Below are 27,217 nucleotides of genomic sequence, written 5' to 3' on the forward strand. Positions count from 1 at the left end.
TCAGTTTCCAAGTTTTTTTTTTTTCCCCTTGCTCTTCCTGTTATTAATTTCACCTTTTATGGCATTGTGATCAGAGAAGATGTTTTGTAGAATTTTGATGTTTTGGATTTTATTGAGGGTTACTTTTTGGCCTAAAATGTGGTCTGTTCTGGATAATGTTTCATGTGCATTGGAAAAGAATATATGCTTTGCTGCTATTGGGTGACATGTTTTATATATGTCTATAAGGTCAAGTTGATTGACTGTGGCCTTTAGATCTTCTGTATCTTCGTTAATTTTTTTTCTAGATATTTTGTCCTTTCCTGAGAGTGGTGTGTTGAAGTCTCCTACTATTATTGTGGAACTGTCTATTTCTCTTGTTAGTGCTGTTAGAGTTTGTTTCATTATTTTGGAGTCCTGCCTTTAGGTGCATAGATATTTTTTAATGTTATGTCTTCTTGGTGGATTGTCCCTTTAATCATTGTATAATGTCTTTCCTTGTCTTTTATGGTGAATTTTGCTTTAAAGTTTATTTTATCTGAGATTAGTATTGCCACTCTTGCTCTTTTTTGATTGCTATTTGCTTCATATACTTTTTTCCATCCTTTGATTTTTAATGTAGTTATGTCTTTGTGTCTAAGGTGTATCTATTGTAGACAATCTATTGATGGATCCTGTTGTTTTTAAATCCATTCTGTCACTCTCTGTCTCTTTACGGGTACTTTTAAGCCATTTACATTCAGTGTGATTATTGATACTGTGGTTTACTGCTGTCATTTTGTTGTGGGTTTTTTTTTTTTTGTGGTGCTGATATTTTCTTTGTTTCTTTTATTCTCCTATTGAGTTCCCCTTAGTTTGTGGAACTTCTTTTTATTTCTTTCATTATTATAGGCTTTCTGTTTATTGAGTCTTTATGTTTTTCTTCTTTTTTATTCCGATGAGTAGGTTTGTTGACTATCTTTGTGGTCATGTTGAGATTTTCACTTATCTTCCTAAGTTTAAGCCAGTCATGTATCACTTGATATCACCTTGATTTCCTCTCTATTTGAGAGTTCTATGCCTACACCCTTTTATTGCTTTGACTTTGTTGTCATTTCTAAATTAATGTCTCTGGTTCCCTGTTTTAAATCCTTTAGTTTTGTTTTATTATTGAGAGTTCTTTACCTAGTTGGTATCTGGCTGATGCTATCCTTTGTCCTAGCCTTAGGTTATCATCTGATGTTGTTGGTTCTCTAACCAAAGGACTTCCTTTGATATTTCTGTAAATTTGGTTTAGTTTTTACAAATTTCCTTAATTTCTGTTTATCTGTGAATGTCCTAATTTTACCATTGAATTTGAGTTGAGTTTTGCATGATATATTATTCTTGGTTGGCGGTTTTTTTAGTTCAAAGTTTTACATATGTCATCTCATTGCCTTCTTGCCTGCATAGTTTCTGCTAAGTAATCAAAGGTTAGTCTTATTGTTTCCCCTTTGTGACTTCTTTTTTCTCAAGCTGCTCTCAGGATTCTTTCTTTGTCTTTGGTTTTGGTAAGTGTGATTATGATATGTCTTGGTGACTTTCTTTTGGGGTCTACCCTATATGGAGTTCATTGAGCTTCTTGGATGGTCAGCTTTTCATCTTTCATGATACTAGGGAACTTTTCTGCCAGCAAATCTTCAACAATCCTGTCTGTGTTTTCGATTTTCCCCTCGTTCTGGAACTTCAATCACAAGCACATTTTTTATCTTGATTGTGTCCCACATAATTCTTAGGATTTCTTCACTCTTTTCTCTATTTTTCCACAAATAAAGTGGTATCCATGAATTTGTCTTCAATCTTGCTGATTCTGTCTTCCATTGTTTCAAATTTGGTCCTAAAACCTTCTATTGAGTTGTCCATTTCTGAAATTTTGTTGTTTATCTTTTGGATTTCTAGTTGCTGTTTTTGTATGATTTCCAATTGTTTGTTTATTTTGATGGTTAGTTTTTCTATTCTTTTCCTAAATTCTTCTATTGCTTTGTTCTGTGTTTTCCTTAAATTTGGCTATGTTTTCCATGACTTCGTCTTTTTTCCTTGGTTTTGTCTTTTTTTCTCCTGATCTCTTTCCTAATCTCTTGGGGACCCCTAAATATTAGTCTTTTGAATACCATATCAGGTAGTTCCACTGCCTTTTCTTCTGTTGGAAGGCCATCTGATTCTTTATTTTGGTCACTTGTTGGCGCCATCTTGTCCTGCCTTTTTATATGTTTTCATACTGTCTACTTGAGTTTACTGTCTCTAAGACATTCAGGTATTATGTTCTTTATCTGTATATTGTATGTTTGTTTTGTTTTGTCCTGCTTATTTATTTATGTCCGGGCAGGCAGGCAGGCATGTTTTGTTGCTTGCCCATTTGTGGGCATGATAGCTGTCACCACCTTGTCTGGATGGGCAGGGCAGGTTGCTCAGCTGTGATGCAGCGAGCCAGAGCTGGCAGGTAGGGAGGGCACAGGGTTAGGATGCTCAGCTGCAGCACATCTGTACAGGGCTAGTGGAAGGGGAGGCATATGAGGGTGAGTTGCTCAGCTGTGGTGCAGTGGGCCTGTTCTGCAGGGAGAGGGTTACCAGGCTGGATTGCTCAGCTGCAGCACAGCCAGGCAGAGCAGGCTGGAAAGAAGGGGCACTGTCTGGGGTACTCAGCTGCAGTGCAGTGGGGCAGAGGCGGCAGGGAGGGAGAGGCACAGGGTCAGCTCCCTGAGCTGCAGAGCAGCAGAGTAGGAGGGGCACACTGCCAGGTTGTTCAGTTGTGATGCAGCAGGGTGAAGCTGGTGGGGAGAGAGGGATGAGGAGGCAGGGATCAAGAGGTTATCCAGCTGTGGCACAGTGGGGCAGAACTGGCAGGAGGGAGGGCCATGAGTCTGACACTTAGCTGTGGGGCAGTGGAACAGAGCCTGTGGTGAGGGAGGGGTGTGGAGATAACTGGCAGTGAGATGGAGCCAGTGGGGAGGGAGGGGGCATGCGTCCTTGTTGCTTTGCTGTGACCCAACCAGGCTGGCTGGTAGGGAGGGAGGTGTGCAGAACTGGTCATTCAGTTATAGCACAGCAGTGTGTGCTTGGCAGGAAGAGAGATGCAGGAGGTGGGGTGAAGGGAGGGTGGTGGAAGGGTCTAGGTGGAAGGAAAATAAGGGCATTTGTACTGTGGTCCCTGGCAATTGGGGCTGCTGGGGTGGGGTGATTCTTGCCACTACTTGCTAGAAGGGTGGGGGTTGTAGAAATGTGCTCCTATGGTTACCATGTGAGAGTGTCTGGGCACTTTCTTGAGCTACAGCCAGCAAACGGGACCTTACTTTGCTCTGGGTGTGTCCATGCCATTCCTCTATTTTCCATTGGGAGTTCCACGAAGGTGCCTTTCTGTACTGTTTGTGTGGGGGGGTTTGGCCTTATCTCAAGAGGGCTACAGTGTGCCGTGCTGGTCGGCTGGGAACCTCTACTCTGTATCTCTACTAATACACTGTTTTTGATCCGTTTCTTCTTCTCAGTGGCTTCCAATCTAATAATACTTCATCCATTCATTTAAAGTTCAGGGTTCCAGGATTGATGTCTGTATCTGTTCTACTTGGTTTTTCAGGTCTTTGTTGCAGAGGGATGGCTTGGTGTGTCTGACTAGTCCTCCATCTTGGCTCCATGCAAGTTTTTTTTTTTTTTTTTTTAATTCTGGAAAAACTAACTGATGCAAATTAAATTAGAAACGCAGTTTACCTCCTTCTAGGGTGCTTTTGTACCCTTTCCAGAGGCTGGAAAATGTAAAACTACATTTTCCAGACTCCTTTGCAGCTAGATTTGTGAATATGGAATCAGATCTGTCAATTAGATGCACCATCAGAGATTTAGAAGGCAGAAACCACCTTCCTGCTGACACTTCTGCAGACAGCAAGGAAACAAAGATATGAGCATCAAGATCCAGTTTCAGCAGCTGGACTCTGCATTTCTGCATCTGGCCTCCAAGGCCATGGATGTTGAGACAGAGCCATGTGGAATTGGGGGTGGCAGCTGCCTCACTTCTGACCACAGTTATGGTGATGTGCACTTGAACAGAGTTACTCCAGCCCCCTGATTCCTAATCCTCTAGACTCTCACAATTTTACAACCAACCCATTCCCTGAATTAAATTCCTTCCTGCAAAAAAACTGACCAGGCCATGTGTTTGTGAGTAAGTAGAACTGAACTGGAATACTGGAACCCTCAATACACTGCTAGTGAGAGTGTAAAATAATATAACCACTTCGGAGAACTGCTTGCCAGCTTCTAATAAAGGTATCCTACCCTATGACCCACCAATTTACTCCTAAGTGTATGTTCAAAAGAAACGAGGGCCTAACTCTACAGAAAGACTCATATAAGAATGTTCATAGCAGCTTTATTCCTAATGGCCCTAAAAGAATAATTTCTTTTATAAGGATCAGCCAAAGCTGGTTCATATGACTTGAAGGTTAAAGATGTCCCAAATGTCTAGCTTTTCCAGGCTGCCGTACCATGCCATCATCACTAACGTCAACTACTCCCTTTCCCCTCAGTACTCTCCCTCCCATCTTTGGGTTCCCTAATTTACTGCAACGTCTCACAGAACTCATAAGCTGTGTAAAAGAAATGCCTCACATGGTTGTAGAGGCTGGAAAATCCCAAATTCATGGTTTAGGTGTAGGCTTCTTCTGACCCACGTGGCTACGGGAGCCAACAAACTCAAACTGTCAGTTCAGATCACAGGCTGCTGGCTCACAAGGCTGTAGAAGCTGGCAAATCAGGTCACACAATTGGCTGCCAGCCCAAGAGGCTGTGGAGGTTGGTGAATCCCAGAATCGGTAGCTTAGACAGCAGGCTTCTGGGGAGGTCTGATCACAAACTGGATGTAGGATCCAGATGCAGAGAAAGAGAGCCTTGCCAGGACACACACATATATCTTAGATGCAGGCCACACCCCAGAGAAGGGCGTAACTTTAGTAAGGATAGGGCTTGAGACACACCCTCCTGCAAGGCTGTGACCCAAGACACACCTTACACCAATCCTGCTTCACTAACATGTAGAGGTCAGGATCTACAACACATAAAATGGAGGGCAACCACACAATACTGGGAACCACGGCCTAGCCAAGTTGACACATAACCCCAACAATCACAGGTTCCACATACCTTATTTGCATAGTTTTTTACTCAATCGTTGTGTGTGATTCACGAAGATCATAGCTAGAAAGGCCATATTAAGTAATTCATTGCACCACAGGCCCAAAACTGGGGAAGCCCAAATGTTCCATTAACAATAGAATGGATAAACAAATGGTGGTATATTCATACAGAATACTTCTAAGCAGTGAAAGAAACAAATTCCTGATACACACTAGATGAATGCCAAAAACATGTTGAGTGAAAGACTCCAAACACCAAACAACATGTACTGTATATTTTACCACAATTAAAAAATGATACCTAAAAAAGCCAATATGTACTGTATGGGAATCATATTTATGATTATCACATTTTATACAAATAACGCATGCATTATATGTTTTTGCCAACCACGCAACTCCCTCATGCATTATTCTCCTATGTGTGCTATGTGTGTTATATGTGTGGGCCTGTTATTTGCTAAAAATATGGTAAGTTCAATAACAGACAAACCAAACTATGGTGACAGAGCCAGAATAACACTTATCTGGTGGGGGGCGGGGGGCGGGGGGGTGGGAAGAAACAGGAAGGCTTTCTGGGGAGATGGAAATATTCTATATCTTGATCTGGGTGCTGGTTAGACAGGTATTTACGTAGATGCAGGAACAGAACAAGGTGATATGCTGTGGTTTAAAATCAGGAAAGGTGTGTGTCAGAGTTGTATCCTTTCATCATACTTATTCAATCCCTATGCTGAGTAAATAATCCAAGAAGCTGGACAGTATGAAGAATGCAGCATCAGGATTGGAGAAAGACTTGTTAACCTGCTATATGCAGATGACACAACCTTGCTTGCTGAAAGTGCAGAGGACTTGAAGCACTTACTGATGAAGATCAAAGACTATAGCCTTCAGTGTGGATTATACCTCAACATATAGAAAACAAAAATCCTCACAACGGGATTAATAAGCAACATCATGAAAAATGGAGAAAAGATTGAAGTAGTCAAGGATTTCATTTTACTTGGATCCACAATCAACACCCATGGAAGCAGCAGTCGAGAAACCAATAGACATAATGCATTAGACAAATCTGCTGCAAAAGACCTCTTTAAAGTGTTGAAAAGCAAAGATGTCACTTTGAGGACTAAAGTGTGCCTGACTCAAGCCATGATATTTTCGATTGCTTCATATGCATGCGAAAGCTGGACAAGGAAGAAGGAAGACCAAAGAAGAATTGATGCCTTTGAATTATGGTGTTGGTGAAGAATATTGAGTATATCATGGACTGCCAGAAGAAGTACAGCCAGAATGCTCCTTAAAAGCAAGGATGGTGAGACTTCATCTCACACATTTTAGACATGTTATCAGGAGGGATCAGTCCCTGGGGAAGGACATCATGCTTGGTAAAGTAGGTCAGCAAAAAAGAAAACCCTCAGTGATATGGATTGACACAGTGGCTGCAACAATGGACTCAAACATAGCAACAATTCTGAGGATGATGCAGGACCTGGCAGTGTTTTGTTCTGTTGCACATGGGGTCGCTTAGAGTCAGAACCAACCAACAGCACCTGTCATGGAGTGAATTGTGTCCCCCCAAAATATGTATACCAGTTTGGCTAGGCCATGATTCTCAGTATTGTGTGATTGTCCACCATTTTGTTATCTGATGTGATTTTCCTATGTGTCGTAAATCCGACCTCTATGATATTAATGAGGTCGGATAGGTGGCAGTTATGCTAATGAGACAGGACTCAATCTACGAGATTGGATTGTATCTTGAACCAATCTCTTGTGAGCTATAAAAGAGAGAAATAAACAGAGAGGCAGGAGAACCTCATACCACCAAGGAAGCAGTGCCGGGAGCAGAGCACGTCCTTTGGACCCCGGGTTCCTGTGTGGAGAAAGCTCCTAGGCCAGGGGAAGGCTGATGAGAAGGACCTTCCTCCAGAGCCAACAGAGAGAGAAAGCCTTCCCCTAGAGCCGATGCCCTGAATTTGGACTTCTAGTCTACTAGACGGAAACCCTGGTGGTTAAGTGCTACGGCTGCTAACCCAGACTGTGAAAAAATAAATTTCTCTTTGTTAAAGCCATCCACTTTGGTATTTCTGTTATAGCAGCACTGGGTAACTAAGATGGCACCTAACAACAACATACGCTTAAGATTTATGTATTTTACTGAATGTAAATAAGGCGGCAAAAAACTGAACTCCTAATTCTGGGGTGGGGACACAGGGCAAGAGACTACAAGAGGGGCTGAGAGCAAGCAGAGCACCAGCGATGGGGTGGGAAACTGGACCATGGGAGGATGTAGCCAGGGAGAAGTCCTCTGCATTGGGAGAAGCCAGTGAATTTTCGGATCATAGACATCTAACTTTGTGTCCTGCCCATGTTCTCATTTCCCTGTATTCCACCCCGAGTCCTCAATTAATGTCTAATGCCAAACAGCCTGTGTCAGTGATTTCAAGAAGGAAGGGCTGGGTGGCAGCCCCTGAGTGGTATATGGGGAGCAACAAAATGCCTCGAGGTCTGATGAGGAGGCCACATTGACAGGCCTCGGGGAGCTGGCTGCAGTGGGGACTGACCCAGGAACTGACCTGGGCAGAACGCTTTCCTTCTTCTGAGACCCCTGAGAAGTGAGGAAGCCTCATCCCAGATCCTGTTATGGCCTAGATCATGACTTGATCTGATAGAAGTCATGGAAAGGGTTACCCCCGGAAGCCAGAGGACTTGGAGACCCTGCATTGCAGAAAAGGAAGTAATAGAAGAAAAGACACCAGGTGTCACCAGGAGTTACCCCTGGGTGGTGGCATTATGAGTATGGATTTTGTTTTTCTTCATTATTTCTGTTTTTCCCACATTAGCTGTACAAGCATATATATATATATTTTTTCTTTTGTAAATACATTGACAGTGTGAAAAAATAAAGTTTAAAGAATAACAGTTAAAAAGTATTTGAAATGAGGTTGTAAAGGTCAGGATTATCTTTTGTTTTTCAGTCTTGGGAGGGCTCTCTGAAGGGATTCAGACATGACAACATGTACTTTTTTTGGGGCCCTCTGGCATTATCTTTGGGCCTGACCTCTGTCAAGGGGGAAAGGTGAGCTGGTGGTTGCTGAGTCATCACGTGTGGGCCACAGCCCTCTTTGGAACACTAGCCACTGCTGTGGGGGAGCTCTAGGGGTGGGAGTGTCTGAGGCCTTCACAGGGAGGTGGCCTAGGGCATAGATCATGTTCTGGACTGGTTCTTCTGTGAATACATGGCCAATGGTCAATGAATTCTGCTCATGAAATAGAGTAAAATGCAAGAAACAATAAAGGATAAAATAATAAAAATGTCCAGATAGGGTCAAAAGATGCTTTTTTATTTTGAAATAATTTCAAACTCGCAAAACAGTTGCAAAAATAATACAAATATGTCCATCTTACATAACCACAGTACACCAATCAAAACCAGGAAATTAACACTGATACAATATTATTAATCAACCCAAAAGCCTTATTTGGATTTCTCAGGTGTCCCACTGATGTTCTTACTCTGTGTCAGGATCCAACACAGGGTCCCACATTGCATTTAGCTGTAGTGTCTTTTTAGACTTCTTTCATCAGTAACATTTCCTCAGTCTGTCCTTGTCTTTCATGACCTTGACATTTTAAAGTTATTCCCTACATTAGTGCCCTCGAATAGAACCTTTTTTTAACTGCCACTTCCTGAGATGATAGAAATGTGCTGTCCAATAAGACAGCCATCAGCCACGTGAAAATAGCATTTGGAATATGGCTGAGAAACTGAATTTTAAATTTTATTTAATTTTCACTAAAATTGCTAGATGTAGCTAGTGGCCACTATATTGGGTGGCACAGCTGTAAAATGTCCCTCATTTTGGGTTTGATGTTCCCTCATGATTAGCTTCAGGTTATCACCGTGGCAAAAATATCACAGAGGAGCTGTGCCCTCCTTTGTCTCATTTTTTAAAAGCTACAGACAGGTGATTTGGGACCACCTACCAGGCCGACCATCCCCACACCCAGCGTGCTGCCTCGCTGGGCATGTGCGCCTTTGTGACCTTTGATTGTCCTCCGACATTTATCGAGCACCAACTGTGTGCCAGGCCCTGGGGACCCAGGAAAGAACCAAATAAAACTCTCACCTCTCAGAGCACAGAAGGGGAGAAACTGGGGCTTCACATAGAAAGCGCGATGACTTAACAGCAAAGAATCCGAGGCCGATGGCGGGCCTGGAGCCCGGATTTCCCCTCGAAGTTTCTCGAGATGAGCAAGGGAAGAAAACAATCCCCCCCACGCCCCGCCCCATGCTGGACTAGGTCGGTCGTGCGACCCGGGAGCCCGACGTTTCCTTCTTTCCGAGCCAAGTCCCCGCCCCGCGCTGTCGGGGCAATGGCCAGCCGCTCTGTCCCCGCCCCTGCGCCCTTCCTTCCTGACTACAGGGTTCTAGTTGTCCCGGCGGTCCGCAGGTCACCGGGTCGTGGCTGCCCGAGGTAAGACCGCCTTCCAAGGCGCCTGGTTCTCGTGGCCCAGAGCGTACGGGCGCCTTCGCGGAGGAGGGCCGCGGCCGCAGGAACCGAGTGGGAGTCCGCCGGGGTGCACTGGGCACGGGCGAGCAGGGGCACAGGGCCCGCGGGGTCGAGAGAAAGGGGTCCTGCGACACACGGGGTTCGCGGAGAGCCGGAGGGACAATTGGGGGGGGCGTCCGCTACGGCTGGAGGGGAGGTTGGGCGGGAAGGAGACGGGCACCGGCCGCCCAGCTCCTCCTGCCGCCTTAGGCCCAGGGTGACCCCAGGTGAGTCCAGGCTCGGGCGCGGCGACCTGTAGCGGCGGCGGCGGCGCTTGGGGGTCGAGAGCTGCCGTCTTACCTTGGGTCTCGGCAGTTCTCGGCGGTGACACCTGCTGGAAGAACAGCCTCGCCGCCCTCCCCGGACTTGGGTCTGGTCCAGGAATCCGAGCCGAGGCTGTGAGGCCTCACCCTTCCCTGTCCACTGAGTATTTTTTTCCGGAACGCGCTCGGAGCCTCTGGCGCACTGAGATCGGAAACTCATCGCGGCGCCAGGAACACGCTGCCGCTGCCCCCTGGGTCACTGAGATTGGAAGAAGGTGCCAGAAAAACATTGGAAAAACAAAAGAAAAACTGCGTTCTCTGTATGGATGCTGTGAAAGCCTTATAAACATTCGGAAGGACAGTCAGCGAGTGGGGAACCACGCCGTGGAGGTCAGGATTAGAAGGCACCCAGCCTGTCTGAAAGATTTACATTTCTCACTAAAAACCAAAAAACCAAACCCGATGTCATCGAGTGGATTCATAGCGACCCAATAGGACAGAGTAGAAGGGGGCATCCTTCCATGCGCGTCTCCCACCTGGTGACTCCCCTTAACCCCTCTCCTCCCACCCCTTACCTCATTGGTCCCTCCCCGGGCTTGAAGGCAGGAAGTTGTGGGTCTCACTTGCTGCAACGGGTCCTTTACCAACAGGCTGAACAGTGAGCTGCAATGAGGCAGCAAGACATGGGTTCAAATGAAAGAACCTTAGAAAGTGCTTGCCTCAATAAATGTGAACAAAAGTGGGCTTTCTGTCTTTTTGGACCACATCGATTCCATCCTAGGTCCGCTTTAAAGGCTCAGTTCCTTAAGGGCTGAGGCCTGAGTGCCATGGGGAGAGAAGAAGGGTCTATTATGCACCACAGAGTTGTTCTTTGCTCATCTTCCGAAGGCTCAGAGGATCCCCCACCATCTCCACCTCCCTCATCCTCCCGACCTTCTGTCCTTAGTGCTCATACATTCCACCAGGATTGAAGCACCTGGTGGTTGGCAAAGCAAAGTGCACATAGATTGTAGCCAGGACTACTGCCCCTTTTCTCGTGTGCCTAGGGCTTGCCGCCTCAGCAGCTTTTAGGTATTCTCTGTAAGGCTAGAGGTCTCGCCCAAGCCTGGTATCTACTAGTTCTATTGGCACTTGTTTCTACTCCAGCCTGGCCTTCTCGCTTGTGCCTCCTTTAGCATCTCAAGCTTCACTTGTTCAAAACTCCGTGCTACTGCCCCCCCACCCCCACCCCACCCCCACCCTATCTATCCTGTAAACACCACCATCTGCCCACTCAGCCCCCAGGGTATCCTCCTTGATTCTTCTCTTTCTCCCACATCCTACATCCAGAAAATGGCAGGAATCCAACTACCCCTTGCCAACTCCATGGTTACCACCCTGGCCATACTCATCATCTCTCCCCTACTGTGGCTCCTGCCATGTCTCTCTGCTTCCATCCTGGCTGCCCTACAGTCCTCATTCACAGCCAGAGAGCTCTTAATATAAATCAGATCCTCTCCCTTCCCTGCTCAGAACTCTCCAATGGCTCCCGGTTTCACTCTGAATAAAACCCAAAACTCTTTCCTGCAGCACCCTACATGAGTGGTCCCTGCCAACCTCCCGGACCTCCATCTCTGCCCCTTGCCCCTGCTTATTAAACTTCGGCCCCACTGGCCTGCTTTCTAGTCATCAGACATGCCAAGCTGTTCCCATCTTTGGGCATTTGCAGTCACTGCGCCCTGTTTCTGGAATACCAATCTTCCCACAGCTGAGAAGGGCTCAGCTCAGATGTCACCTCTTCAGAGAGGCTTGACCAGTCGGTTCAAGTAGCACCCTTTTCTCCAGGGGCTCTAGCTCATTACCCTGCTTTATTTTGCTTACAGTTCTTATTCCTACCTGGAATTCTTATTTACATATGTGTTACTGATCTACTATCTGTTCCACCCCAATAGAATAGAAATTGGGTGATAGCAGAGGTCTTGTCTCTTATTTCCTGTAGCACTCCCTGATGGGGGAGGCAGGTAAGAAACCAGTAAACACACACATCTACAATAACAAATTGTGGTAAGTGCTACGTAAAGGAAACAGCAGCTATTGTTTGTATTTGAGGTACTTTTAAAATTTTAAGCTTATAGGCTGAACTACTACTATATTGATAAAACAACCTCCCAGAGTCATTTTTGGGGTGAGGAAAAGCCTGGTAATTTGCCCCCAGGACACACAGTGAGTTTAAAACAGTGAAAGTGGTCTCCTACCATAAGAACATGTGTGTAGCAAGCTTTAATGATGGGCTTGCAGTTACGTCCTGGGAAGAACCTGATCCTGGAGCCTAAAGACCTCAGCTCTTTGCTCTTCCACTATCTAGAAAGTCCTCTAGATTCTTGGTACCTCATTTTCTTAATCTCTAGTATGATCTAATTATTATTATCTTGAGCCTCTTTTTTTTTTTTTTCCCCTTAATAATACCCCAAAGAAGCAGCACTTCTGGGTGGAGCTCTTGCTATTAGCCTGAGGGCCTTGGTGCTGGGAAGAGAGCCAGTACACTCACAGGCATAGCAGGTAGGGGCTCAGGCAGATGTAGACCTGGGGATGATGAGGGCAGCCAGAGCCATCTTCAACACTGACCAGGCAGCAAGGCAGAAATGGGCTGTACACCTTTTAGATCTGATTTTTTTTGGTCATTGTTATGGATTGAATTGTTTTCCACCAAAATATGTATCAACTTGGCTAGTAACCTCCTAGACTATGAGAGAATAAATTTCAGCTTGTTAAAGCCAACCACTTGTGGTATTTGTGTTACAGCAGCCCTGAATAGCTAAGACAGAATTTGGTACTGGTAGTGGGGTGCAGCTCTAACAGATACCTGTAACATGGAAATGGTTTTGGAATTGAGTAATGGGTAGAGGCTGGAAAAGTGTTAAAGTACCTAGCAGTAAAATCCTAGATTGCCTTGAAGAGATTGTTGGTGGAATTATGGACATTAAAAGACAATTCTGGTGAAGCCTTAGAAGGAAGTGGGGAGAGCTGTAACACCAGAGATGGCACACATGGCAAGGAGTGGCAGAGAAATGGCAGCCAGAGAACAGTGTGAGATGGTGAAAGAGCTAGCCCACAGAGCAAGAGAGCTGAGTGCCTTTAGGCAAGAGGCTTCCTGGTGGATTGGGGTGCCTCCGGGCACTTGTTGGTGGAGCTACGCTTGCCGACCCATGGAGCAAGAGAGCTGAGTGCCTTTGGGCTGAGGCTTACTGGCGGAGTGGGGTTCCTCTGGGCATTTATCAGCTGAGCTAAAGAGCTTTATAATGCTTGCCTGAGCAGGCAGAGGCTGAGCTGACCCGAGAGCCCTGAGGGGCCGAGAGGTCAAGGAACCAGGAAACAGAGTTGAAAAAACAAGGAGCACAGGAACCAGAGCTACCTCAGTCTCAAAGGGTAGGGCCACGACCTCTGGGGTCTCAAAAGGTGGAACCAAGGCCTGCTGGGTCTCAAAGGATGGGGCCATAACCTCCTATGTTCAAAGTTAGATTTTCACCAACTCACTTCCAGAGTACGGGGCTGTTGTTCATGAGTGCCAGGAGGATGGGGCCGGATCTGCTGACCAAAGTTGAAAGGGCAAGGCTGTCATGCCCAAAGGGCAGAAGAAAGGGCCTGCTGGGGGCCAAGGGGGTGGGGTCGTCACTCAGTTGGACTAGAAGAATGGGTCTACCCAAATTCAAGAGAGCAGAGTTGCTGTCCCAGTGGGCCTGGAAAGCAGAGCTAAAGCCCAGGACCGAGGGGCCTCCACCCAGAATCCAGAGAGCATGGCCAACACCCAGAGCCTGGAGGGCAGGGTTATTGCCTAGATCGTCTCAGAGAATGGAGGATTATTTCCAAGCCTTGAGAGCAAACATAAATTGTTCTGCTGGGTTTTGGACTTTCTTGATGTCTGTTATCTCTTCTTTGCCTTCATTTTCTCCCATTTGTAATGGAAATGTCTACCTTGTGCCTGTCCCACCATTGTACGTTGGAAGCAGATAACTTGTATTCTAGATTTCACAGATGAAGAGGAATTTTGCAGAAGATGAGACTTTGGACTTGGAGTTGATTTAAAACTTTTGCATGATATGATGGGGTGAATGTGTTTTACATGTGGCAAGGACATGGATTTTGGGGGGCCAAAGGGTCAAATGTTGTATATTGGATTGTGTCCCCCCAAAATGTGTGTCTGCTTGCCTAGGCCATGATTCCCGGTATTGTGTGGTTGTCCTCCATTTTGTGATCTGATGTAATTACCCTGTGTGCTGTAAATCCTAACCTCTATGATGTTGATGAGGCAGGATTAGAGGCAGTTATGTTAATAAGGCAGGACACAATCTACAGGATTAGGTTGTATCTTCAGTCAGTCTCTTTTGAGATATAAAAGAGAGAAGCAAACAGATAGGAGAGTGGCCTCATACCACCAAGAAAGAAGAGCTAGAAGCAGAGCTTGTCCTTTGGACCCAGGGTCCTGGTGCTGAGAAACTCCTAGGCCAGGGGAAGTTTGATGACAAGGACCTTGCCCTAGAGTCGACAGAGAGAGAAAGCCTTCCTCTGGAGCTGGTGCCCTGAAAAAATAAATTTCTGTTTGTTACAGCCATCTACTTGTGGTATTTCTGTTATAACAGCACTGGATAACTAAGACAGTCATCAATTAGTTTTTCAACAAGTTCACTGAGGTCCTCTGGGACCCAGGCAATAATAAAATAAGGTGTGCTAATTAAAGAAAAAAATGGAAATTCCAAAAACTTGAGGTAAAAAGGATTGCATTTTGTCTCACCCAACCCCCAACCAGGGACGGATTACCCAATAACTAAGATAATCAAGTGCTTAGGGCATCAACAAAACAGGGGCACCATAGATGCCAAGCAGACAGGACACAAGGAAAAGCAAGTGCTACAGTGGAAGGGAACTGACAGGGCACTAAATAAAATTGGTACCAGCTCCAGTGCGTGGGAATGTGCCAGCTGGAAATAAAGTTCACAAGGCCCACAAGGGTCCCCGTGCACAACATCATTTAAGCTACGAGGCCCCTACCGCTTCAACACCTTTGTTGACATCTGTCTCTTATGGTCCCCTCCCATGTATTTGAAACTCCTTATCTTGGTGGGTCTCTTGGGAGTATACTATTTATTTTTAATAAACAAGAGGTGGGATGGGCTGTCGAGTCTAACTCTGGCTATATTCACCCAATATGCAACTGGATCCAACATGAGCAGTTACTAGGTAAGGATGGATTATGTTAATAGATAACAGTTTTCTGATCTATTCTGAGAGAACCATCTTGTACATCCACGTCCAATGATCCAGCAACTGCAGCCAGGAGGACCAGCATTGCTCTTGCTCATGCTACAAACACAAGGGCATATTCTTGTGCACGTCCTGATAAACTAAGCAATCAGAACCCCAGTCCCAGATGGCGTGCGAAAGCGAGGGAACTTAAATAAGTTGACCAATAAAATGAATTCAGTCAAGTTACTTTTTAACTGTATAGCATTTACAGTTATGTCTGAAGTTTTATAAACAAAATAGTGTTTATAACTTTAAAATATGTTTGGCATTCACGTGGACACAATCTACCATACATTTAATATAACAGTAACCTGAGTGATAATTTAATGTAATACTAATGTAGCAAACATCCAAAAAATACTGGAAATATTTACCTAACACAAAAAGTTTTATGTATCAAGTGAGTTTCGTTTTTTATTGTCTGTTGCACGGGACACGGTGTTTAATATTACTCTCTATATGCTAATAATTGAGGTATTAGGGACATTAAAAGGATACCAAATTCAATATTTATCATGCAGAATATGTTTCTGTTTTGCCACAAACAAATTTCTAAACTCATCTTCCGAGAATGCAACAAAGGGCAATTATCAGAACATTACATTCGTATTTTATCAGAATACATAAGTTTATCTCCAAGTAAGGAAATTGAACATCCTTCTTGTACAAAATGTGGTATATAGTAAAAATGTTACTGCCTTGCCTCCACTAAGAAGTTTATAATCCAGCTCATTTCATTCTGCTAAGATGGCATACGCCACTTTTGCATTCAATCGTTAATATTATAGTCGCATTTAAAAAGAAGTTACATCATGGATAGCTAAGACACACACATACATGTATAAAATGTACATATATGACTCACATATCCCCTTCAAATGCGTGAGTAAGCAGAGGAGGGGGCACCACAGATTATCAGTGTTTAGGTCCCTCAGGTGCCCTAACCTGGCCCTGCCTCCACCCCTGTTGCCATGTGTGACTTTCCGGTCTTTTTTCCTCAGTCCATTCTTCAGGAGGCAGAGCCTTCACTCTCTTCAGAACCTGAGCAGAGACGATGTCTGCTGAGGACAGGACCTATCAGTATATCCGCCACAATCACAGACATTTTTTCCATGTTGATGTTCTCGAGATTCTGCCTTACTTGTCCTGCCTCACGCCAAGTGACCAGGTGAGCCAGGGAGATGACAGTGGACGTAAGTAATTTGGGGGCAGGGCTGTGGAATTCAGAGGAGGGCCTCATCCCCAAGCCAAGGCAGACTCCTTCCTTCTCCAACGTTGTCTCTGCTGCTTCTCGTCCTTGATACTGTCTGGTTGCTCATTTATCACAAAATTCATTTTCCTTAACTCTTAAATTGAGTGTGGTTCAGGATGGCTTCATTGAGCTCCCTCTTGTGTTGTGTTTGTGTAGTGCTCAACAACATGGCGGCTGGCTTTCAGCCATGTCCTGGCTCTGGTCCCCTCTCCTACTTTTACCTGAACCTTCTCTCTTTTTTTTTTTTTTTTGTCTCTTTTGTCCTTGTCCTGCCTAGTTTTGATTGTTCTCCTTGTTCTGAGACTCTGTGCTGGTGGGGAACCCTGAGGCTCAGTTGTGTTGTTGTTGTTGTTTTTTTTCTTTTTGAAATAATTTTAGATTTACACAACAGTCGCAAGACCAGCACAAAGGACTTTTTATCCTTGAACCATTTAAGAATATGTTGCTGACAATATGCCCTATCAGCCTATGCGTCCCTGGGGATACCTGTTGGCCCATTTTGGGATAGCCTGTCCTCAGGTTTCTCAGAAGCTGTGTTGCTTTTCTCTGCTCCCTCCCATACAGATGCCTAGTACACAGGTATGTCGACAGGGTTTGTCTCTCCCTCTTGCATTCTCCTGGGCATACCTTGTTACCTAGTCATGTAGGTAATATTTTCTGTGGACTTTTGTTACTGCCATCTGGTTGCTCTGTCTAGATGTAGGAATTTCGTGGATGTTAAAACTCGGTGGTAGCTCTCTTCCCAGAGCCTCCCCAATCTTCTCATTTCCCTTGTTGCTTATTGTCGGCCCCCTCTCTTTTTTGCCTCCTTTCACCTTATTTTTTCTACTCACCTTTGTGAATCCCAAACCTTCCTTCTTGCCTTCAAAAAAAAAAAAAAAACCCACTGCCGTCAAGTTGATTCTGACTCATAGCGACCCCATAGGGTCTCCGAGGCTGTAAGTCTCTACTGAAGCAGATGGCCACATCCTTCTCCCGCAGAGCCGCTGGTGGTTTTGAACCACTGACCTTTCAGTTAGAAGTCAGTTGCTTGGGAGATATATAAACTCAAGGCTTTTGCATCTGATTAATGGAGTTTGCATCCCCGCCCCACTGTGGAGGGTTTTGCTGCCTTGCGTCTGCTAAGCCTCAGTTTCCTCATCAGTAAAGTAGGGATAAAGAGCCCTGGTGGCACAGATGGTTAAGCATTTGGCCGCTAACCGGAAGGTTGGAGATTTGAACCCACCCAACAGCTCCGTCGAAGATCTGTTTCTGTAGATGATGGCCAAGAAAACTCTTTGGGACAGTTCTACTGTATCACATGGGGTCAACTGTAAGCTGAAAATGGCTCGACGGTACCTAACAACAACAAAGAACAAAGTAGGGGTAATAACAGCATTAAATGAGATAATTTATGCAGGGTCCTTAATGGACATAGTCAGAGCTTATTTCCTATTGCTTTGCTGCTGTTGTTGCTGTTGCTGCCTCACTCCATGCTTGGGTTTGAACCCTGATCTTGTCCTGGGCTCTGACCCAGTTTCAGACACTGCCTGTCTCTAGTAGTTTTCTCCATGCCCTGTCCTGCAGCCATCTCTCCCGGGTGGGGAAGGACGTGGGGCCACCTGGACTGAGCAGGGCGGCTGGGCTGTGTCTTCCAGGATCGGCTGCGGGCCTACTACACATCCAGAGGAAACCGGGACACTCTCTGGGACCTCTTCAACTGCCTGAAGCGGCGAAGTGGCTGGGTGGATTCCCTTATCGCGGCACTGAGGGCCTGTGAGCTGGCTGGTCTCGCGGAAGAAGTGGCCCGTGTCTACAGGAGTAACCTGCCCCGTAGGCTTCCTGCCCTGGCCCTCCTCCTGGAACCCCTGCCCTGCCCCCCCTCACCCCTGTGCCTCCTGCCGTTCTCTCTCACCCTACCTCCCATAACCCCTGGGCAACAGACAAACCTAGGTGTGGATTCTGAATGAGCCATTACCAGCTGTGTCCCTTGGCCAAATCCCCTAATTTCCCTGTGCCTCAGTCTCCTCATCTGTAAAATGGGGCTGTTGGCAGTGCCTACATTGGAGGCTGCGGTAAATACCATGAGACAATGACATGTTGAGTGCCCAGCTGGGGCTTGGTGCCTACAGTGTGCCCTACATATGGGGCCTCCACCCTTTCTGATTTCCTTCTCTCTTCTCCCCTGGTTCACCTTCCCTCTCTACTCATCTCATTTCTTTCCCTGCCCGTCTTCTCTTTTCCCCCGCGGGTTCCTTCTTTCTTCTCCCCACTCTGGTTTACCCTAGAGCCTTTTAGCCCTCCCACCAGGGGTGTCCAGTCATCCCTTAACTCCCACCCAATGCCCACTTCCTGTCCAAGAGAGGGGACTTAATGAGGTGGGGTCCGAGGGGTAAGACTGGAAGAAGAGAAGCTATGCCTCAGGAGTATTCTGAGCTAATCAAGCCAGCCTGAGGCAACCCCTTCCAGGCAACCCCTGTGAGACCCTGGTTAGATTTACAGCCTTGAAACATCTCCCTCTTTGCCTGCCTGTTTTCCCTCCTGCCTTTCTCCCTGCCTTCCTCCTTCCACCTGTCTTCCTTCCTTCTCCTCTCTCCCTTTTCCTCCCTCCCTTCTTTTGCTTCCTTCCTTCCTTTCTTGCTTTTCATCTTTTATGGAAATAAACAGTGAAATCCCCCAGTGTCAGGGGCTGAGGAGGCAGTGTTCAGGGTGTGTCAGTTATTGATGGCAGCCATAAGGAGGAGAATGCCTGAGGAGAGAGAAGGAGTGACTGCTGACCAGTCTGGGGGGGTCAGAAGCCTGTGGGCTCCCCTCCCCGTTCTTCATATCTCTCCTTGTTCTCCCAAACTCCTCTTTCCCTCCCACTCCTGGTCTTACTGCCCCCCTGACACACACATCCCGTCACCCTCAGTGATGCTTGTCGTCTCTTCCCACATAGGACAGCTTTTGGAGCTGTGGGGCGCAGATGCCCACAGACCCGGGGGGTCCCTCAGAGCACCCAAGCCTCTGATTCCTACAATGCTGTATCTTTGTCCTCCAGGGACCACAGCCCCACTGGAGCAACATTCAGTCCCCACTGAGGTTCCAGGGCCTGCTGCGGCCCCCAGCGCCCCCTACAACGGCTACAGAGAGGATGACCCAAGTTATCCCATACCTGTCCAGGACACCCGGCCACCAGAATTCCAGGGGGAGGTATGTTCTCACCATCTGCATCGAGCTACCTGCTCTCTTGTTCCTACCTGCCCACTCTTGCCTACCTAGCCTTCCAGAAGCCCTCACTCTCCCCACAAACCGTACCTAATCTCTGAACCCTAGAGATTCCCCCTGTGGAGCTGCCCAGCCCAGCTCCCAGGCCCCTGACTAGGCCTTCACCCTGTGGCAGCTTTCAGCCCTCTTGCCAACTCTCCACCAGCTGCTGCGAGACCACAGTTTTGAGGTCTTGGCAGTGGTCTACATGAGATATTGTGCTGGGTTAAGAGACCTGGGGAATGACCAGATGAGGAGGCTGAGGAACAGGAGGTGATGGGGCAGGGGATGGATGGTGGGACTATTCTTATTGCCAGCAAAGTCAAATTTGTGGGGAGATGACTGACTGGGATGTGATGACTGATTGGGATGTGATGAGTGGGCAGTGGAGTGTCCAGGAAACACCACACTGTGGACCTGAATCCCAGGAAAGGGGTCTGGGCAGTGGCCACAGAGAGGAAGGCCTTTCTGTAGGGCCAGGCAGATAGACAGGGAGTCCCCATAGGTGGTGTGTGTGTTTTCTATGAAGTGGGTGCAAGGTCACCTGTGGACAGGGTCTGGCGATGACAGGGCTGAGGCGAGAGCTCCCTTGGTCCCTGTGCTCCATGACTTGGGCGGAGGTCCGTAGGAGCTGGAGCGGGAGCATAAGACCGCTTGCCGGCTCCTGGGAGAAATGGCTGCCTTATTCACGTTTTCCCTCTTGCAGAGATCAGAGGAAGCCCTGCAGACACCCAGCTCTGGGGCTGTCCCGAGGAGGCCAGGTGGGCCCCAGGGGCCCTCCTCTGACCTGGCGGCCCTCAACCCTCTGGCCTCCAGCAGGCATCAGGAGCAGGACACAGACCTGGGCAGTACCCACACTGCAGGTATGCACGGAACCAGGAGTTAAAGGGCCTCTCTGACCTCCCCAGTGAGGTTGAGGATTAGAGTTGCCCCTCTGGCTTCCACGGACAGGAGGCAATGATTGGCGTAAAGAGACTTCACCCCAGGGAGCAACCTGATCCCTCAGAGGCAGTATTAGTTAGTATTGCTGCATAACAGACAACTCCAAAATCTAGTAGCTTAAAATACTCGTGATTCTGTGGATCAGGATTTGGGGCTGACTCAGTTCTGACCTTGGCTGGGTTCCCTCTTATGTCAGTGGTCAGCTAGGTGACTCTGTTCCTGGCTGTTGGCAGGGGCACCTGGGGCTTTTCCCTGTGATCTCACATCATTCAAGAGTCAAGCCCATCTCTTGGCAGCTGGGCAGAATTCTGAGAGGGAGGGAGGGTCCCTGAAGTGTAAGCTCAAAATGGACCCAGTGTCATGCCGGCACCATTCTGTGGGCCAAGGCAAGTTACAGGCCAGCCCAGCTTCAAAGAGTGGAAAACAGACTTTGTCCCTAGACAGGGGGGCTCACGGTCACATGGCTGAGGGTGTGGTACAGGGAAGGGAGGGGAATTAAGCCATTTCTGTACTCCACCAAAGGGACCTGCCAGGACCTGGAGGACAGTGGTAAGGGGAGTACAGGGCTGGGCCAGCTGTGAGCAGAGGGGCCCTTAGGCATACCCCACCCCAAAGCGATCTCTGAAACACAAAAAACCAAACCTGCTGCTGTTGAATGGATTCTGACTCATAGTGACCCTATAGGACAGAATAGAACTGCCCTATAGAGTTTCCAGTGAGCGCCTGGTGGATTTGAACTGCTGACCTTTTGGTTAGCGGTTGTAGCTCTTAACCACTACGCCACCAGGGTCTCCAGATCTCTAGCCCACAGCAAATCACTAAAATTTCTCAGCTCGTGAAATTTCTCAGTATGGTCTTCATGAGCCAGAGGCCTGGACACCAGCACCAGACCTTGGTGCCCTGTTCAGGAATATACAGTTGTTCCTTCTAACCTCCCAGGCTGGTGGCACCTCTCTGCACCACTACTTCCCAAACTGTGGTACAGGACACTGGTGCCCAGCCAGCCCTCAGTGCCCGGAGGACAGCCACAGGGCACATGAGCAATTAAAAGTTCGGAGAAGCTATCTTAGTGCACTACACTCCTGTCTGCCCAAAACTTTTGCACAAGGACCCATTTGCACTTTGCAATGTTGTTTGCTATGGAACACCTTTTGGGAAATGCAGGTATGGACCAGGGAGGCAAAGGACACCTAGGTTTTAGTGTGTTCCTGGACACAGACTCCATGAGGATCTGTGGTGTTAGATTGGGTGGGTCACATCAGAATCAGACCCTGGCATTTGTCAACCATAGAACCTGGCATGTGTGTTTTCACAGAGTCCAGGAGAGATCCTGATGTAGCCATCTTTATGAACTGTCACTACCTGCCACCTGCTACCTCCTGCTTCCCTGAGGGCAGGTCCTCCTCCCAGAGGTGGCCTTGTCCCTGCCCCTCCCTCCCCCAAGCCCTTAGGCCTCCTTGGAAATTTGTACACACTGGGCAGGCTGGGCCCCTGGTTGCCCTGTGACTGCCGCGAACTGGTCTGTTTGAGCCTCCTGCTGCCTCCTGCTTGCTCCAGGATTGCTCTTTCTTCTGTTGGTGGGAGGAGGAAGGATGGCAATGAGAAGAGCCACCAGGATTCCACCAGGCTAAGAAGATGGAAAAGGCAGACACAGGAGGTTCCAGGCAGAAGAAAAAGCAGAGAGAATAATTAGTAATGATCTTCATGCTCTTAGGGGCTGTAAGGGGGAAGGACCATTTCATTCTTGTAGGATGGCAGCAGGTCAAGGAGTGAGGGTAGACAGAACCCAAGGATGTGCTTATAGGCCTGGGAGAACTGTCCAAAGGGGCCGTGGAGCCTCCTCCCTAGGCAGGAGACTGGGAGGCCTGGATGCAGTTGGATTGGTATGACCTGGGGCAGAGGGACGCTTTTCCAGCCCTCTGATCCCAGAGTGACTGATTTTACAAACGGTCCTGTGGGTTTGTATTTCCACTGTTGTTTTGCTATCTGCAGGTGAGGTCTCCAGCCCCACGTTACCCCGTGGGCCTGTGTCTCCATCCGTCTCCTTCCAGCCCCTAGCTCGCTCCACCCCCAGGGCAAGCCGCTTGCCTGGGCCCGCACTGTCAGCTCCGTCCACTGGTACCTCCTCCTCTTCCACACCCACTGGCTTGGCTTTTGCAGGAGGTGCTGGTGACCAGGCCACGGTTACCATCCGCTCCAGTGAGATAAGGGTGCCCACCAACCCTATGACCATCAGCACAGCACCCACCGAAGTGCCCACCAACTCAGCACCCACCAGTACAGCACCCTCCAAGTTGGCCATGATGCCTGCAAACACAGTGCCCTCCAAAGTGCCTGCCAACCCAGTCTTTGCCAGCACAGTGCCCTCCAAGTTGCCCACCAGTTTAAAGCCCCCTGGTACGATGTCTTCTAACATGCTCCCGTCCAAGTTGCCCACCAACTCAATGCGTGTTGGTGCAGTGCCATCCAAAGTGTCTGCTGGCTTGGAGTCTGACCCTAGGATGCCCACTAGTGTGGTGCCCAACAAGGTGCCCACCAGCACAGTGTCCACCAGCAAGAGCAGCAGCAGACCAGAGGTGAGTCCTTACCCCTCCTAGCTGTGACCCAAGCCTCTTCCTCTTAGGAGAGCTTGTCCTCCTGGCCCTGTCCTTGAATCCTCCCCCAACCTTTTCTGTGTCCAGCCCGGCCTAGTCTAGGGCCTCTCCCTGAGGGTGCAGGGACAGCTGAGAACTAGCCTCATCTAGAGCCCACCCCATGTCTCCAGGAGTTATAATGGTCATTAGAACTCCTAAGTTTGGATGCCTCAAGGGTGTCAGGCATGGCGAGCACCTCTACCATTCATGTGCATTAACTCCTTTAGAGCTCACAGTTCCCCACTAACCTTCGCAGCCCCATTTTGCAGATGAGGAATTGAGGGTTACTTGAGAGCAGCCAGCAAAGGGTAGAGTGGGTGGTGTGCCTGCCTTGATGCCTTGCTTTTCACCACCAGCACGCCTGGCCCGCTCCTCCATGACTGGGGCCTAATGGACAGCAGACCAGGCCCAGCCCCCAACAGCTATCCCCTCCCATAGCCCCACTGCTGCTGTCTACCTGGAGGAACCAAGTCCGTGGGACTCTAGGCAAATGGCCAGGCCTCTGACCCTGCAGAATGTCAATGCAGGATGGGGCTGCACCCCTCCAAGGACTGCTGCCAGGACCTTGGTCCCCTCCTCCTCCACTGCTTTCTGTAACACCAATGAGTTAGATCCCCAAGAGCTGGTGGCCCAGGGGCATTCTGGGCTGGGGCTGGGGCGTTGCAGTGCTAGTTGGTACCCTGGCCTGGGAGTGGGGCTGCCCAACCTGCTTGTCTCCGCCCACCGCCCCACCCCCATCCTATCTAGCACTTTCCTCTCTTTGCCAGGAGACCCCAGCGGCTCCAGCACCTGCAGGCCCTGAAGGCAGCTCTCCCTGGCCAGACAGCAGTTTGGAGACCTTGGGCCCAGGGCCAGAGCTGAGCAAGCCAGGGGAGCTATTATCCCGGGTAGACAGCCAGCCATTCTCGGGCTCCTCCGAGGACCTAGCCATCAGCCGCAGCTACTCCCAGGACAAGGGGCCCAGCAACATCCCAGAAGAGGACGAGTATGTGTCCGAGTTCATGAACTCCTTTGAGATCCATGTGACCGAGCGCCCCAGTGCTGACCTCCTGGATGGCAGCCCCGAACCTCGTGCCACCCCACAGCCCCCAATGCGGGAGGAGCTGCGTGTCGGGGAGGTCTCCTGGCTCGGGGTAGCTGCAGCTGGGGTACTCCTGGCCACGATCCTGACTGTGCTATACCGGCGGCGCCTACTGCATTGAAGCCTCCTGGGCCCTCTCCACCACACATCTGCTCCCTTTCCAGCAGTACACTGGCCTCTCTCTTGGGATCAGAGCTGTCCAACCCCCTTGTCCCTTTGGCCCTGCCAGGGCGGGTAGGAGAATCTGAGGGGAAGGAAAGGCCCTGTGGGTGGGAGGCAAGGTTTGCATCCCAGCTGGTGCTCTATGTGGGTCCTGCACCATCCTTGGCTTTCTGGGCCCTGGGCTGCCCCTTGCACCCTAGACCTGCCCACCCTGCAGTTGGGCCTCGCCCGAGTTCTCTGGAGGAGGTGCCTTGTCCAGGCCTCATCCCTGTTTGTCCAAGCCCATGGGGCAGGAGATCCATCACCCCCTGTCCTGCCATTGTCCCCAGGAGGCTGAGGGCAGGTACATGGGATGGGGACACACAGGGGGCCTGAGGCTGTGCACTGGAGTGAGTGGGAGGGCCAGAGTGGCAGATCTGCAGCTGGGCTGCTTCAGGTCCCCCGTGGCTCCCAGTCTCCACCAGGTCACCTGGGGAGGTTCAGAGGTTGCCTGGAACCACAGAGGCAGCTACCAGGCCTGAGAGCTACCTCCCTGAGTCTGTCTCCAGTCCTCACCTCCATATCCAACCTTCTCACCCTCTTCCTCCTCTGTTCCTCGCTCCTGGCCTCCATTGTTCTCTTCAGCTCCCTACAAGAGCTGGGAAGGGGGTGCCTGGCAGGGCAGAAGTTTGGATTTTAATTCTGCCCCTTTCTGGGCTGTGTGGCCCTGGCAGTTTATCCAACTTCTCTGGTTTTGCCTCCTGAAGTGCACAGTGAGTATCATGGTTGTTCCTTCTCTGGGTGCTTCTGAAATTGAACCAGACACTGTTTGCTAAGCACCTGGTCTGGAAGGGCTGGCCACCTTTCCCTGGCAGCCAGGCAGAGATGGTGCACACGGTACAGGGCACACAGTGGGTTTAGGGCAGCCTAGGCTTCATCCCCCTCGGCCTCCCACTAGCTTTGTGATCTTGGGCAAGATATTAACCTCTCTGTGCCTCAGTTTTCTCACCTGTAAAATGGGATGGATAGTAGTATGTATGTGCATATATACATATATGTATATATCATAGCGTTGTGAGGATTAAATGAATTTGTGTAAAGCTGGCATTTTCTTAGGTTGGATACATGTTATTGTCACACGTATGTGGAAGGACTGGAGCCTTGGCCTCCACTTCCGGAGACAGAACCAGACCCTGCTGCCTCCTCTTTATGTTTGCCCCTTACTTCACCATGGGTGGAAACCCTGGTGGCATAGTGGTTAAGTGCTACGGCTGCTAACCAAAGGGTCAGCAGTTCATATCCGCCAGGAGCTCCTTGGAAACTCTATGGGGCAGTTCTACTCTGTCCTGTAGGGTCACTATGAGTCAGAATCAACTTGATGGCACTTTTTTTTTTTTTTTTTTCACCATGGGTGCATTGGAGAATTGGTGGGGAGGGAGGTGCGTCCACTGGGGCCATGGCACAGGGTGGGTGTTGGGGAGCTGTCCCCACCCCCTCCCCCCAGCCAGGCAGGTCATCCTACCCTCACTGCAGCTCACACACATTAGCTACATTTACACAGGAAACACTAGGGTGGATTGGGCTACCCTATGGGTTCCCTTCAGGCATCTGTCACCGGCGAGTGGGAGGAGCAGACACAGGAGCTGCCACCATTACTGGTCTCTGCAAGGGGTGGGGATGAGAGCTGTGGGAACCCTCAGCGGGTTGGGGTGGCTGTGGTCAACCCCCAAGCTGTCTGCCCTACCCGGGCCACGCCCCCAGAGTGCTGCTACGGCCTTTCTCTGCTCTACCCTGGGGGAACCTCAAAGTGACCCCGTGACCTCTACCTCCAGACTTCTCTTAACCTCTGGCTCCGAACCCACCGACCTGTGCCCTGAAGCTGGGAGTGGTCCCCACCCAGCTGCCGGCTCCACTGCCCACTCACCCTCTCTCTCAGCCACCCTCCTCACTCTCCCCTCACTCTCCCCTCACACCCAGCCCCAGGCACCCATGTTAAGCAGCTTGGTGAACAGTTCATGCACAAGCACTGGTTTTTTATTTTTGTTGTGCTTTAAGTGAAAGTTGACAAATCAAGTCAGTCTCTCATACAAAAATTGATATACACCTTGCTATGTACTCCTCGTTGCTCTCCCACCAATGAGACCACACACTCCTCCTCTCCGGCCTGTATTCCCCGTGTCCACTCAGCCAGCTTCTGTCCCCCTCTGCCGTCTCATCTCCCCACCAGACAGGAGCTGCCCATGTAGTCTCTTGGGTCTTCTTGAGCCAGGAAGCTCCCTCCTCACCAGTACAAGCACTAGTTTTAATGTGTTACCCTCCCAGGGTAACTTTGAAAACAAAGTACCTCAAGAAAGCAATATGTAGCCCCAAAGAATGATGCTCGGATGGCTCCAACAGTGGAATTTCAAGCACAGTGACCAGCTGCTGTGGGAGTTACCTTTGGGTGGTGGGTGCAGGGGGTGTGGAGAGACTTCCCAGCACTCCTCACAGGCTGCACCGAAGCCCTGACTTGGCCTGCATTCCCCACCATCCCTATTTCAACTGTTGTCAACCTGAGGCCTCTAAAATGCCAGCTTTAAGCAGAGGTGGGAATTGGCCAGCATATCAAAGCGTGTGGCCAGGAGAGGGCTTGGGCTGGTTGATGTCAGGTTGCAGAGAATCCTGTTTTTGGAGTGTGGCTTTCAGCTGCGGGAGATGTGTCAGGGAGACCCAGTTATGGCCTAGCTG

At 48.9% G+C, this 27,217-nt stretch overlaps 1 protein-coding gene across 2 annotated transcripts; it reads left to right on the plus strand.

Annotated features, from left to right (window-relative positions):
- The first annotated feature begins 9,508 nt into the window (after positions 1–9,508).
- MAVS (mitochondrial antiviral signaling protein) lies at positions 9,509–25,809 on the plus strand. 2 transcript variants are annotated; one of them, XM_049869244.1, is made up of 7 exons: positions 9,509–9,598; positions 16,218–16,384; positions 18,106–18,280; positions 19,488–19,639; positions 20,400–20,556; positions 22,796–23,211; positions 24,036–25,809. In XM_049869244.1, the coding sequence occupies exons 2-7, from the start codon at positions 16,271–16,273 to the stop codon at positions 24,468–24,470; spliced, it is 1,449 nt and encodes a 482-aa protein (XP_049725201.1). In that variant the 5' UTR covers positions 9,509–9,598; positions 16,218–16,270; the 3' UTR covers positions 24,471–25,809. The 2 variants fall into 2 exon arrangements, with proteins under 2 accessions (XP_049725201.1, XP_049725200.1); XM_049869243.1 differs by having other exon boundaries at positions 22,628–23,211; positions 24,036–25,808.
- Positions 25,810–27,217: the final 1,408 nt, after the last annotated feature.

The sequence above is a fragment of the Elephas maximus genome, chromosome 25 (genome assembly GCF_024166365.1).
Source record: "Elephas maximus indicus isolate mEleMax1 chromosome 25, mEleMax1 primary haplotype, whole genome shotgun sequence".
Classification (NCBI taxonomy): Eukaryota; Metazoa; Chordata; class Mammalia; order Proboscidea; family Elephantidae; genus Elephas; species Elephas maximus.

Excerpts from the sequence above, each read along its gene's own strand:
- MAVS (XM_049869243.1), top strand. The coding sequence starts at position 16,271 with ATGTCTGCTGAGGACAGGACCTATCAGTATATCCGCCACAATCACAGA. Across the intron at positions 19,640-20,399 it reads CACCAGAATTCCAGGGGGAG|AGATCAGAGGAAGCCCTGCA; the intron begins GTATGTTCTCAC and ends TCCCTCTTGCAG. Across the intron at positions 20,557-22,627 it reads GGGCAGTACCCACACTGCAG|GTGAGGTCTCCAGCCCCACG; the intron begins GTATGCACGGAA and ends TGCTATCTGCAG.